The following is a 13,703-nucleotide window of genomic DNA, read 5'->3' as shown; positions in this document are numbered from 1 at the left end:
ACCCAATAAAACTTTATATTTACCTAATGTGCTGTGTGTTACACATTTACGTCGTAATGTTATCTCTGTTGTGAAATTATGAAAAACTAACCAAGTTTCTGTGGAACTTTTTCCTTACCCATTTTTTTTTTGTGAAGGATCTTCGCATGGGGACACGTCTAATGCGAGGCAAGAAAAGTGAAGATGTTTATTATGCTCACCTTCCATTCAATTCACAACTTAATGTCACAAAAAAAACCTCTCCACTCCCTTGGCATCATAATTTGGGACATCCCTGCATTAAAGTGTTTAATTAATATCTCGTTTCTAGCTTAGGCATTTATTCCAAGTCATTTTCTGATTTTGATATGCATTGTTCTTCATTATCTATCAATAAAAGCCACAAGCTCCCTTTTGGACCAAATTCATTCATTGCTACTAAACCTTTAGAATTCATATATTACGATATGTGGAGTCATGTGCAATCCTCAATAGATCAGTTCACATATTATGTCATTTTTGCAAACTACTTTTCCAAATACGTGTGGCTTTACCCTATGAAACGAAAGTTTGATAGCCAACATCTTTCGTCAATTTAAGCTACTCGTTAAAAATTTCTTCAATACTCCCCTGGTCTCCATTTTCACTGATAATGGTGAGGATTATCAGGGTCTTTACCATTTTCTACAAGTTAATGGCATATCTCACTACACTACCCCACCTCACACCCCTGAACAGAATGATGTAGTTTAATGTCGTCACCGCCATATTGTTGAGACGGGCATTGCCCTAATCCATTATGTCAACCTTCCTCTTATCTACTGGACTCATGCTTCCCAAACTACAGTCTATCTCATAAATCTTCTTCCCACACCCATTATCAATAAGCAAATCAACCACCAAACTACAATAAGTTAAAATCATTTGGATGCCTTTGTTTTTCGTGGCTTAGACCATACACTACCTCTAACCTTCAACCAAGGTCCATCACACGCATTTTTCTTGGCTATTCGACTTCCAAGTCTGCCTACAAATGCTTCGATCCAATCACCAAACGTCTCTATCACTCCCGTCATGTTGAGTTTATAGAAACTAATTTCCCCTATCATGCCACCAAATCTCCTATCCTACCCACTGATGACACCTTTATTCCTGTCCCATATTCACCCACCACTTCTTTCCCAATTCCTACTTCATCCACCTTATAGTCATAAACACCTCATATGTATCCTACTTCTTTACCTTCTCATGTATCTACTCAACATTTATCCACTACTCCCCTTGCCCATCCTTCCCCAACATCTCCCACTCGCCCCACTCAAACTACTAAGTCCACTATTAACCCATCTGTCACCATTCAACAATATCAACCTCCTCCTATCCAACTAGAGGACCTCACACCAACCTCTCCTTCTACTCTTACTACACCCACTCCCACCACCTCTCTTACTGTATCTACCACCTCCATACCCACCCCTCACCACTTCCATAAAGAATCAGAAAACAAAATAAAAAAATATTTCAATCCCTCATTCATAAACTCCACCATAGTTCATCCTATTCCCCCCACCCTTAAATCCAATACCTATAACCAAGCTCTTAGAGACCAAAACTGGAGACAAGCCATGAGCCAGGAATTTAATGCTCTTATGTAAAATGGAACTTGGGAACTAGTTCGTAAAGCTTCCCACAACCCCATTGGTTGTAAATGGGTCTTCTGTGTTGAAGGTCATCACTAGCCCAATAGAATCATGTTATTGTCTAGAAGAAGTTAGCATGTTCTAGAATGATCTGGAAGATTCTAGAACATTATGGAATACTATGGAGGAGTGTTGAAGATGCTGGAAGATTCTAGAATACTCTAGAATGAGATGGAAGACCCTGGAAGGCTATGGAACATTCTAGAACACTATGGAAGACACAAGAATGTCTATACTTATCTAGGACATTATAGAACATTCTAGAAACATATAAAAGCTTGTAATAGATATAGAATATGGTAGATAGTTCTAGAATATCCATGAATGTATGTAGATCTAGAAACTTCCTATAAGGAGGTGGAAACACCTATAAATAGGTGTGGTGCTCATTTGCTCCAAACAATCCCAACATCCAAGTATCCAAGAAAGCCTCAAAGAAAGCAAAGTGTGTAGTAGTCTCACAAAGTGTAAGGTCTTCTTAAGTGTCTTAATAAAAGTCTTGTTGTTTCCCACATTAAGAGTCGTGTTCAACAATCTGGTATCAGAGCAAGGTTTCTTGATAGTGAGAATGAGTGATTCTCGTTGTATCGTGAGTAGTTTGTGACTCTGCAAGTTTAGTTTCGAAACTAGCTTGTTTGGTATTACCGAGGTACTGCCGACACGATGGGTGATCTCCAAGTCGTCGGAGGAATCAAGAAACTCAACAACAACAACTACAAAACGTGGGAAACATGTATGAAGTCCTACTTATAAGGACAAGATCTATGGGAGGTCGTTGGTGGAAGCGAAACTACGCCACCAGAGGAAGACGTTAATGGTGCTTTGCGCAAATGGAAAATCAAAGCAGGCAAAGCAATGTTTGCCTTGAAGACCACAATCGAAGAAGAGATGTTGGAGCATATTCGGGATGAAAACACCCCGAAAGAAGCTTGGGACACGTTTGTGATGCTTTTCTCAAAGAAGAATGATACGAGACTACAACTTTTGGAGAACGAGCTATTATCAATCTCACAACGTGACATGACGATTGCTCAATATTTCCACAAGGTCAAGTCGATATGTCAGGAGATTACCGAACTAGATCCACAATCCATCATTGCAGAAGCTCGAATGAAAAGGATCATCATCCATGGACTCAGGCCAGAATATAGAAGCTTCATTACTGCTGTACAAGGATGGCCCGTTCAACCATCACTTGTAGAGTTTGAGAATTTGCTGGCCAGCCAAGAAGCTATGGCTAAGAAAATGGGAGGCATCACGCTGAAGAGTGAAGAAGAAGCACTCTACACAAGTAAAAGTCGGAGGAATTTCAAGCCACCTTCTAAAGAAGGATACAAAAATGCTGACAAAGGGAAGAGTCAACCAGGAACCTCACAACCATGGAGATCTCAAAAGACCGACAATAAGAGTTCTCTGCAACAACTGTGGAAAGTGGGGCCACATGTCCAAGGATTGTTGGTCAAAGAAAAAGTCTGTGGAAAGCAATGTAGTAACTTCCAAAAAGGAAGTAGAGGATGAATGGGATGCTGAGGCACTATGTGCTATAGAAGAGAATAAGACTAAAAGAGGAAGGCTAATGTTCGTGGATGCCAGGGTAAATGGAGGATACACCAAGGCTTTAGTAGATACAAGTGCATCCTATAATTTCCTTGCTAAAGATGAAGCTAAAAAGTTGGGCATCAAATACACCAAAAATCCAGGCCGGTTGAAAGTCATCAACTCTTTATCCAAGCCTATCATTGGTGTTGCATATGGAGTACCTCTTAAGATAGCAGAATGGGAAGGCACCATAGACTTGACAGTGGTGCATATAGATGACTATCGTATGGTATTGGGAATGGATTTCCTAGACAACGTACGACCCTGGTCATTTGAGAGAGATGATACCATGCGTATCACTAAGGGTTCAATAATTCACATTGTACCCTTGAAGAGAAATAGGATTGGATCCCAAATCCTATCAACTATGCAACTCGACAAAGGTCTCAAGAAGAGTGAGGCAAAGTTTATGACAGCCTTGAAGGAGGAAATTGTTCACTCAAAGATGGACATTCCGAAGGAGAAGAAGAACATAATGCCACTAGGGTTACATAAAAATTCGCATCTTAGACGAAAAGTGGAACATGTGATGGAGAAACCTGATAAGGCAAATAAGAAGAAAAACACATTAATTCGTAAGAGCAAAGTAAAATCTCTCAACCAAGCAACATCTAAACGAGATGATCAAATCAATAAGGGATCACGTCATAACATGTTAATATTACAGGAATTTTCCAGGGCTTGTAAAAGGGACACCCCACATGCTTATAAGTTCTCCAACGGGAGGCATAAGAAACTATATAAGAGATTTCAACGGGGTCACGGACAATATTATGGTGCAACAAAAGGCAACCACGAATGTCATTGTCAACTATGGAAACAATATACGAAGCAACAACTGCAACAACTAAGGAAAAACAAAACATGTGGAAGAGAAAAAGTTCTCAAGGAAGAAGTCAATATGAAACATATCAAGACTAATGACCAAGTAGCAAATGAAGTTCATAAAGGGTTAAGTACTGACAAATATGAGGGCTTTAATTATCAGCTCAACATAGTACAACAAATAGGGGCTAGTGCTGAGGGGGAGTGTTGAAGGTCATCACTAGCCCAATAGAATCATGTTATTGTCTAGAAGAAGTTAGCATGTTCTAGAATGATCTGGAAGATTCTAGAACATTATGGAATACTATGGAGGAGTGTTGAAGATGCTGGAAGATTCTAGAATACTCTAGAATGAGATGGAAGACCCTGGAAGGCTATGGAACATTCTAGAACACTATGGAAGACACAAGAATGTCTATACTTATCTAGGACATTATAGAACATTCTAGAAACATATAAAAGCTTGTAATAGATATAGAATATGGTAGATAGTTCTAGAATATCCATGAATGTATGTAGATCTAGAAACTTCCTATAAGGAGGTGGAAACACCTATAAATAGGTGTGGTGCTCATTTGCTCCAAACAATCCCAACATCCAAGTATCCAAGAAAGCCTCAAAGAAAGCAAAGTGTGTAGTAGTCTCACAAAGTGTAAGGTCTTCTTAAGTGTCTTAATAAAAGTCTTGTTGTTTCCCACATTAAGAGTCGTGTTCAACATTCTGGATCAAACGAACCCTCTCTAAATACAAAGCTCGTTTGGTTGCTAAAGGATTCCTTCAACAATATGGACAAGACTACTTTGATACCTTCAGTCCATTCACCAAACTGATAACCATACTTATCATTCTATCTATTTCCCTTTCACAAAATCGGCCACTAGGCCAACTTGATTTTAATTATGCTTTCCTTCATGGTGCTCTATATCAAGAGGTCTACGTGACCTAACCACCAAGATGTGTTCATCCTCAGTTCTCAAATCATGTTTGTAAGCTCATAAAGTCTCTATATGGTCTAAAGCAGGCACCACGGGCCTGGTACATGGAACTCACATCCTTCCTCCACTCTTGTGGTTTTTGTAAATCCCAAGCATATGCCTCACTAATCATTTATAATCAGAACATCATCTGCTTCTTTATGGTCTATGTGGATGACGTTGTACTCACAAAAAACAATAATGCCTTTCGTATAAACTTCATTCATACCTCAACAAATCTCTTCTCTATTAAATATTTCGGTTCTCTCCACCACTTTTTTGGAATTGAAGTTATTCCCACTTCTCATGGCCTATTTCTGTCACAACATCTCTATATTGAAGATCTCTTAACCAATTTTCGTATGGATGGTGCAAAAGATGTGGTGACTCCAATAAACTCTTATACTGTTCTCAACTCCATGGACGGGTCACCTAGTGTTGATCCTACACCTGATCGGAAACCGGTGGGCTCATTATAGTATTTGGCCTTCACAAGGCCAAACGTATCGTTTGCCATTAATCGTTTCTCCCAGGTTATGCATGATGCCACTTCAGATTCATTGGCAAGCTTTGAAATGAGTTCTTTGCTACTTAAAGTGTACAATTCATCATGGATTATTTCTCAAAAAGGGGAACTCTCTTAATCTCAAATCATTTTTGGACTCATATTGGGGAGGGGTCTCGAATGGAGGTCGTTCAACTACTGCTTACATACTTTATCTTGGCTCAAACATTATCTCTTGGAAATTGACACGACAAAAGTCTCTCCTAGAACATTAGTCCACACATCAACATTTGTAGTTTGAAAACGATGATCAAATGCAATTAAGAAAATTCTTATCTCCTTTGTATCTCCAGCTTCATGAAATTAGGGTTGATCTAGAAATAATAAACGGCTAATGAAGATCTAACAAGCATGTGCATGATTTTTAGTGTTCCATTCCTATCTGCCCGATGCCAATGGTTGTAACAAATGTGGATTAGAATCAACTTCAAGAGATGGAAGAATAAGTAATTTATACAACTGGTTAATTTTGGTGAATCGTGAATTAAGTTAATATAAAGATAATGGGCAACTCATTAGAGCATGCGTTCATAAGATGAAGCTTCAGCTTTAAATTGGTAAGAAACAGTATCCGGATGTTAATAATATTGTATCCCTACAACATAATGTCACACATTAGAAGGTTAATAGAAAATAGAACAGAAGACAGCACTCTGGCCCATGAAAGTAGATAGTAGACGAGTGAGAGGTCAAGTCTTTACACTTTTTAATATTTGCAGCATCATAAGCTTTACTTTCTTATATTTATTTACATAAGAATAATTGTATTTTTTATTTATTTACATAAGAACAATTGTATTTGACATTTCAGAGTCAACCCGATGTGATTTCATTTTGATAACACTGATACAAGACTTGGGAGATTTCTTCAATTGAGAGATTTTTGTCTCGAGTTGGCTGAAGACACTTTGAAACAAGTTGAGCCAACTCAAATGCTCCCTTTGGAGGATGATCATTATGTTGAAGTTGAGGGTCCATAATCATTCGCAAATTTACCTTATTCGCTAGTAATGGAGTAGCCCATTCCATCAAATTTTTCTGTTGGAGAGGTATCCTTTCATCATACTTCTTCATCCCTGTTAGCATTTTCAGCAGTACCACTCCAAAATCATAGATCTCACTCTGCACTCCGGTTTCTGCCAAGGAGGTGTTTGATTAATCAGTTGATAATCTTTCCACAAATAACTCAGAATTTTAGTCGTTGTGCATAAATGAATTCTTAGACATGTCGATGTCTTCAAGTTTTAATGCATGTGTGTATGTGTATATTGTAACACCCTTGTTTTCAGAAATACTTATAAAGGTACTGTTTTTGGAAGAAAAAAAAAAAAGCTGCCCCTTGTTATTAGAACATGAATGTATACATATGCATATAAAATGGTTAATGGTGTTATAAGTCTAAAACTCTTATAAGGGGATTAGTTAAGATCATTGTACTATAAAAGGACTTAACAAACTATAGGGAACACTAAAGGAATGTTTGTTTTAGAAAAATGTTATAAATTTCCATTTAAAATGAAAAGTTGAAACTAAGCAAGCAAGCACATAACTTCAACCATTGCAACCCTTGCACCTAAGCATTATACCTTTTCATTTGGTGGATGGAAATAACTACCTTAACAATAACACTAAATATGCTATGTATAACTGTCAGAATAATAGCCCACCTCAATCGTATTAAAAACAGGAAAACATAAAAAAAGTCACAAGGGAAACCTGCAGTTCCGGGTAAATAAGGACAAAAAAGAATACTTCAATGACTCAAAATAGGGAAAAAAAGATAAATGACTTAAATGAGACTTAGACTAGGCCAATAGTTTAGTTCAATAAAGTATTTCAACATTTTCCCATATATATTGAAAATGTACAGAAAACTTCATTTTTACAAAAGAACATACCATCTCCAGGCACACGTCCAAAAATACCATCCGATTTGTTTCTTTCAAAAGTAGAGCAGCCAGGTGGGGCAAGTAAATTGTCTATTTCATAATCCAAAAGCCGAGCATTAAAATCCTGAAAATAAGCAAGAATAGATAAACTAAAATCGACATTACTTTTTCCATGCAAAATGCAAGCAAGTCAACGCAGTGTACATTACCCTGTCCACCAATATATGATTGCCATCAAAACTATTATATGCTGGACGATTCCTCCGATGGAAGAAAGACAGGCCTTGAGCTGCCCCTTGTGCTATTTTCAATCGTGCAGCCCAAGAAAGTGTAGTTGTGTCTGGATCTGTATATACCATAACATATATTTTACACAACCATCACTCAAAGCCAGTTTATGCCTGGACACTCAAAAAGTAGGATCATACATGTTTATTGTTTGGACATATTAACAAGTTGAATTCATTAACAAATGAAGGGTTCTACACAAGTAAAAATAGCAGATATGCTTACCTTTGAATAGAAGATCATCTAAGCATATCCCTGGAAAGAGCTCGTATACCCAAAACATCGTTACATTAGACAAGCAATATCCCAAAAGTCTGGTAATATTGGGATGACTGAATTCTAATAGTTTCAAGTTCAGCTGCATTGCCAAATAGCAGCCAAATTGTTAATGTAGTTCAGTGCCTTAAAATATAAGCTAGAAAATATCACAAATTGAAAGTACCTTCCAGGTTAGAATCTCCTTCCTAACATATATCGCCAAGCCAACACCACATTCTGTTGGTGCATATGACTTTTCATCAACCCAACCTTTGTAAACGGATTTGTAAGAAGTTGGAGAATGCTCCATGTCTTTGAAATCACTTGTTGCACTTACCAACTCATCGTATGTAAATGTTCTGATACTTCCAGTTGTAAAATTCTGGATATGGTGAGCACTAAATTCATATTTGCTAACAACTTTACCATCCTGATTCACAGATTTGCTTCCTACTGCAACACCAGACATCACAGATTTGCTTCCTCTGACTGCAAAAGCAAGCGCCTTAGATTTTCTTCCTACTGCAACACCAGACATCACAGATTCGCTTCCTACTGCAACTCCAGACATTACAGAGTTGCTTCCTACTGCAACACCGGGCATCACAGATTTACTTCCTACTGCAACATCCGACATTACAGATTCGCTTCCTGTTGCAACACCAGACATTACAGAGTTGCTTCCTACTGCAACATTGGGCATCATAGATTTGCTTCCTACTGCAACACCAGACATCACAGATTTGCTTCCTCTGACTGCAAAAGCAAGCGCCTTAGATTTTCTTCCTACTGCAACACCAGACATCACAGATTCGCTTCCTACTGCAGCACCAGACATTACAGAGTTGCTTCCTACTGCAACATCGGGCATCACAGATTTGCTTCCTACTGTAACACCAGACATCACAGATTTGCTTCTTCTAACTGCAAAAGCAAGCGCCTTAGATTTTCTTCCTACCGCAACACCAGACATCACAGATTCGCTTCCTACTGCAACTCCAGACATTACAGAGTTGCTTCCTACTGCAACACCGGGCATCACAGATTTGCTTCCTACCACAACACCCGACATCATACATTTGCTTCTGACTGCACCACCAAGCATCACAGAATTTCTTCCTACCACAACACCAGACATCACAGATTCGTTTCCTGGTGCAACACCAGACATTATAGAGTTGCTTCCTACTGCAACACCGGGAATCACAGATTTTTTTCCTACCTCCCGATCCAACATAATGTCAACTGTGGCTGTAAAAAAAGCTCTTAACTTGTAAACGATAGAATCTTTGTTTTCCCTTTCTTTTGACAGAATACACTCGAGCCTAAAGATAACCTCATCCATGGTAGGGCGTTCTTTTTGTTTGTCACGTAAACAATGGCATGCTATTTTTACAAACTTCTTCAAGCATTTTCTAGAGATTTGTCCCATCAGTTTTGGGTCAATAATTTGATCGAGTTTTCCTTCTTTGATTTGGCGTTGAGCCCAAGGTGCTAAACCCTGTGGCTCTTCATCAAGCGTTGAATCTACTGCCTGCTTTCCGGACAACACCTCAAACAATACAACTCCAAAAGCGTAAACATCAGATTTTCTATTCAATTTTCCAGTATAGAAGTAACACGGATCAAAATAGCCAAATGTCCCTTTGACATTGGTGATCACATAGGTTCGTGTCTGATCTATTGGGCCAACCTTGGCCAATCCAAAGTCAGAAATTTTAGCAGCAAATTTTGCATCCAACAAAATATTCGAGGTCTTTACATCCCGGTGGATAACTCCATGTTGAGTTGATGTACCTGTGTGAAGGTAGTGTAATCCCCGAGCTGCACCTATGCATATCTTGAGTCGTTGTGACCAAGATAAGGCACAATCAGCTTTGCGAAGATGATCTTTAAGAGTACCATTAGGCATGAACTCGTAAACAAGGGCCATCTCTTGCCCTTCAATACAATAACCAACCAGGGATACAAGATTGGCATGCCGCAGCTTGGAAAGGACCTTAACTTCCGCCTCAAATTCATGGGCTCCTTGTTTCGACATGGTACGCAACCGTTTAACTGCAACTTCGCTTCCACACCCAATCTTGCTGACATCACATTTATACACGTTGCCGAATCCACCGCTCCCAATGACTAAAGTCTCGTCAAAGTTGTTGGTTGCCAATTGAATCTCGGAAAGAGTAAACCGTTGACATGTCTGCTCTCCCACTAGGAGTGACGAGTTAGTATCGATGATAGGTGCATCCGACATTCTGGGGCACCGGGCCTTTGATTCTTCACAATACCACTTCTATCCGAAACAGAGCTCGAGACTTGCAGATGAATAAGAATCCCGTGTTTCTAAATTGATCTCTAACGAACCCTAATTGAAGACATTGTGGTTTTGTTGATGACTTGTTCTATATACACGGTCGAAGAAAGGAGTAATGGTAGATTGTTTGTCTTCTTGCAGCGTTAGAGAGAACTAGGAGCAAAAAAGGAGAGGATTACTAGGTGAGTGAAAAATGTTCCAAACCTGGTTGAACTCGACGGAACCCCAACTCGATAGCTCGTGATTCCAGGCTGCTTGTTGAATTTTTGTTGATATGTTTCCCCCTCGTCAAAAAAACTTCGTCACCCGATGGTTTCATCCGGTGTCGTTATTACTTTTAATAGAATTTTATAGTAAATTACAAAGGCTCCATCTATTTATATCATGACAATTCAATCTCGGCACTTGCAGCAATTCCAATTCTAATTCCAATCCCAACCACCAGTTTAAAGAACCCTGTTTTATTTATAACTCGATGCTTCTAAATTGGTCTTTAACGAACCTAAATTAAAGACCTTTGGTTTTACTGATGAATTCAACGCTTTTAAGCTAATCAACACAGCTGGTAGAGAGATGGAATGGAGGAACTGAGGAGTATATGGTCGAAGAGAGGATTATTGGTAGGTGTTGAGAGAGTTGAGAAAACTGGAGCAAATAAAGAGAGGATTTCGACGTGAGTGAATCACGTCCATATGTTTCCGTCTCCTCCAAAAATTTAGTCAACGGATGGTTTCATACGGGTTGCGCTGAGCGCTCCTAGTGGTTATTTAATAAAAGTTTAGATTAAATTACATAAATGGTCCTTTGTTGTCGCATTATCACAGTTTGAGATAGTTCAAACAAATATTAAAACTAACAAGTTTTGAAGTTCTTAACAAAAGCATGAAAATCAAAGTAACATAGAAAATAGAAATAGTTAGTTACAACCAAAATTCCATAACATGAAAACAACATCAAAAGTCAAAACACCAATCTTCAGTCTTCATCCTTCGAATCGCTTCACCATTTCCCATTTCATCTAAAAACCAAAAACAATTAGTATTGAGTTATAAAGCTATAATTATGCAAAAATAATTACCAAGTTTTATCTCTGCCAACTTTTCTTGCAATTCTTCCACATATACAGCCTACCAACTTTTCTTGCAATTCTTCCACATATACAGTCTGACTTTTAATTAAATATCAATCAGGGTGGAATGTATCGAATCATGGGTACAAATCAAAGCTTTTGCGGTTGCATCTGTAAGGGAGCTTCTAGTAGCATCAATCACCCTCTGCCGACACTAAATGTTGGATCTGATACAATGGTAGAGACTGACATTCTTAAAACCTACATCATCACATAAGAAAGTACAACAAACTTTATGGAATTAAGTTTCCACCAACTTAAAATTTGAAAAAAAATCTTCCACCTTTTTTCCTATTCCATCCAACAAATAAACCTCAACCTCTAATTATTAAACCCTTGCCCAGTTTTTCCTTAAATCTTGCAAAATCATCTTCCAAATCAACTTCATGCCCACTCAATGGTGGAAATGGCTTAGCGCAAGTAGTATGTGCACGCCTTGAATTTGTAGTAGTGTAATTTTTTATATATATATACAAGTGCACTAGTAAATTTTTTTTGCAACTTCTAGATTAATTAAAAAAAGAAAGCTAACTCATTGTGTCAAAATCTAGTGCCGATTACCTCATAATCCACTAACCAAATTATATTTTTAACTTATTAGGCTTATAATAAATAAGATTTGTTAATTCATAAGTCCATTTGGATTTAAATAAAAACAAAAGCCTAAAAGGTCGATTAATTGGAATGATGGTGGGGGTATACCTACACAAAGAAGGGGAACTGGGGAGCACATATGGTCCTTCCAGTGATGCTCGCCTGTGAAGAGCAAAACTGCAAGAAAACAATGTTGAACATGACTCTTTTATATGGGAAACAACAAGACTTTTATTAAGACACTTAAGAAGACCTTACACTTTGTGAGACTACTACACACTTTTCTCTCTTTGAGGCTTTCTTGGATGGTTTGGAGCAAATGAGCTCCATACCTATTTATAGGCCTCTTAGGAAGGTTCTAGATACTAGTATACACTTACTACATACTAGATAACTCTAGAACTATCTAACATACTCTATATGCTTCCATATGTTTCTAGAATATTCTACCATGTTCTGGAGAGGTCTAGGTTGCTCCAGTGTCTTCTAGAATGATCCATATCCTTCCAGGGTCTTCCATGTCGTTCTAGAGTATTCTAGACTCTTCCGGTATATTCCAGAGTCTTCCATAGTCTTCCATAATGTTCTAGAATCTTCTAGAGCATGCTAGAACAAGCTAAAGTCTTCTAAATAATATTTGTTTTATTGGGCTAGTGATGATCTTTAACACTCCCCCTCAACACTAGCCCTCATTCTTCGTACCACGTTAAGCTGACAGCGAAAACCTTCACATTTTCCAGTACTCAGCCCTTTGGTGAACAAGTCTATCGGTCTTGATCTGCCGCATCTCAATTTCTTCCATCAAGACTTTCTCTCTGATAAAGTGATAATGCACTTCCACATGCTTTGTTCTAGCATGAAATACTGGATTTTCTGCCAGCCGAATTGCAGACTGGTTGTCACAGTGAAGTGGTACTACATAGTCAACTTTTTGATGTAAGTCCTCCATTAGGAGTACCAACCATGTACTTTCTTGAGCTGATACGGCCGCTGCTTTGTACTCCGCTTCCGTGGTTGACAATGATACTGTTGGTTGTCTTTTACTACACCATGATATTGGTCTCGACCCAAGCTTGAACACATACCCAGTGGTTGATCTTCGGGTATCATGGTCTCCTGCATAGTCAGCATCACAATATCCAACCAACTTGCAATCTTCTCCTCTTTTATACAAGAGACCATAGTCAATTGTACCTTTGACATATCTCAAGATCCGTCGGGCAGCATCCAAATGAGGTTTCTTCGGACTTTGCATGTATCGACTCATAACTCCAACTGCATAAGCAATGTCAGGCCGAGATAAAGTTAGGTAGATAAGACTACCTACTAGTTGTCAATACATCGTTCCATCGTCCAACTCTTTTCCTTCATGAGCACATATCTTGGCATTTGGCTCTATTGGTGTTGATATTGGCTTACACTCCAACATGCCAAACTTTTGAAGTATATCTCTTGTATACTTTTGTTGGCAGAGAAACAACCCTTCCTTTGTACGATCAACTTCTAACCCCAAGAAGTGTTTAAGCTCCCCCAGCTCTTTCATTTGGAATCGTACCGATAGATTTTCTCTTGTTTGATGGATTTCTCTTTCG

At 38.5% G+C, this 13,703-nt stretch overlaps 1 protein-coding gene and 1 pseudogene across 1 annotated transcript; both read right to left on the bottom strand.

Moving 5' to 3' along the window:
• Positions 1–6,345: 6,345 nt before the first annotated feature.
• LOC145006410 (uncharacterized) lies at positions 6,346–11,107 on the bottom strand. Its single transcript, XM_078965494.1, has 5 exons — positions 8,262–11,107; positions 8,045–8,177; positions 7,741–7,877; positions 7,541–7,655; positions 6,346–6,778 (listed from the first exon to the last, which is right to left on the bottom strand). The coding sequence occupies exons 1-5, from the start codon at positions 10,326–10,328 to the stop codon at positions 6,456–6,458; spliced, it is 2,775 nt and encodes a 924-aa protein (XP_078821620.1). The 5' UTR covers positions 10,329–11,107; the 3' UTR covers positions 6,346–6,455.
• A 1,731-nt stretch (positions 11,108–12,838) lies between these two features.
• On the bottom strand, positions 12,839–13,366 carry LOC145007086 (secreted RxLR effector protein 161 pseudogene; annotated as a pseudogene).
• Between the last annotated feature and the right edge of the window lie 337 nt (positions 13,367–13,703).

Source organism: Lactuca saligna, chromosome 7, assembly GCF_052625555.1.
Source record: "Lactuca saligna cultivar CGN05327 chromosome 7, ASM5262555v1, whole genome shotgun sequence".
NCBI lineage: Eukaryota > Viridiplantae > Streptophyta > Magnoliopsida > Asterales > Asteraceae > Lactuca > Lactuca saligna.
Note: the sequence above shows the minus strand (reverse complement) of the source record. Positions and strands in the feature narration are given on the sequence as shown.

Excerpts from the sequence above, each read along its gene's own strand:
- LOC145006410 (XM_078965494.1), bottom strand. The coding sequence starts at position 10,328 with ATGTCGGATGCACCTATCATCGATACTAACTCGTCACTCCTAGTGGGA. Across the intron at positions 7,878-8,044 it reads AGATGATCTTCTATTCAAAG|ATCCAGACACAACTACACTT; the intron begins GTAAGCATATCT and ends TGGTATATACAG. Across the intron at positions 7,656-7,740 it reads ATCATATATTGGTGGACAGG|GATTTTAATGCTCGGCTTTT; the intron begins GTAATGTACACT and ends GCTTATTTTCAG.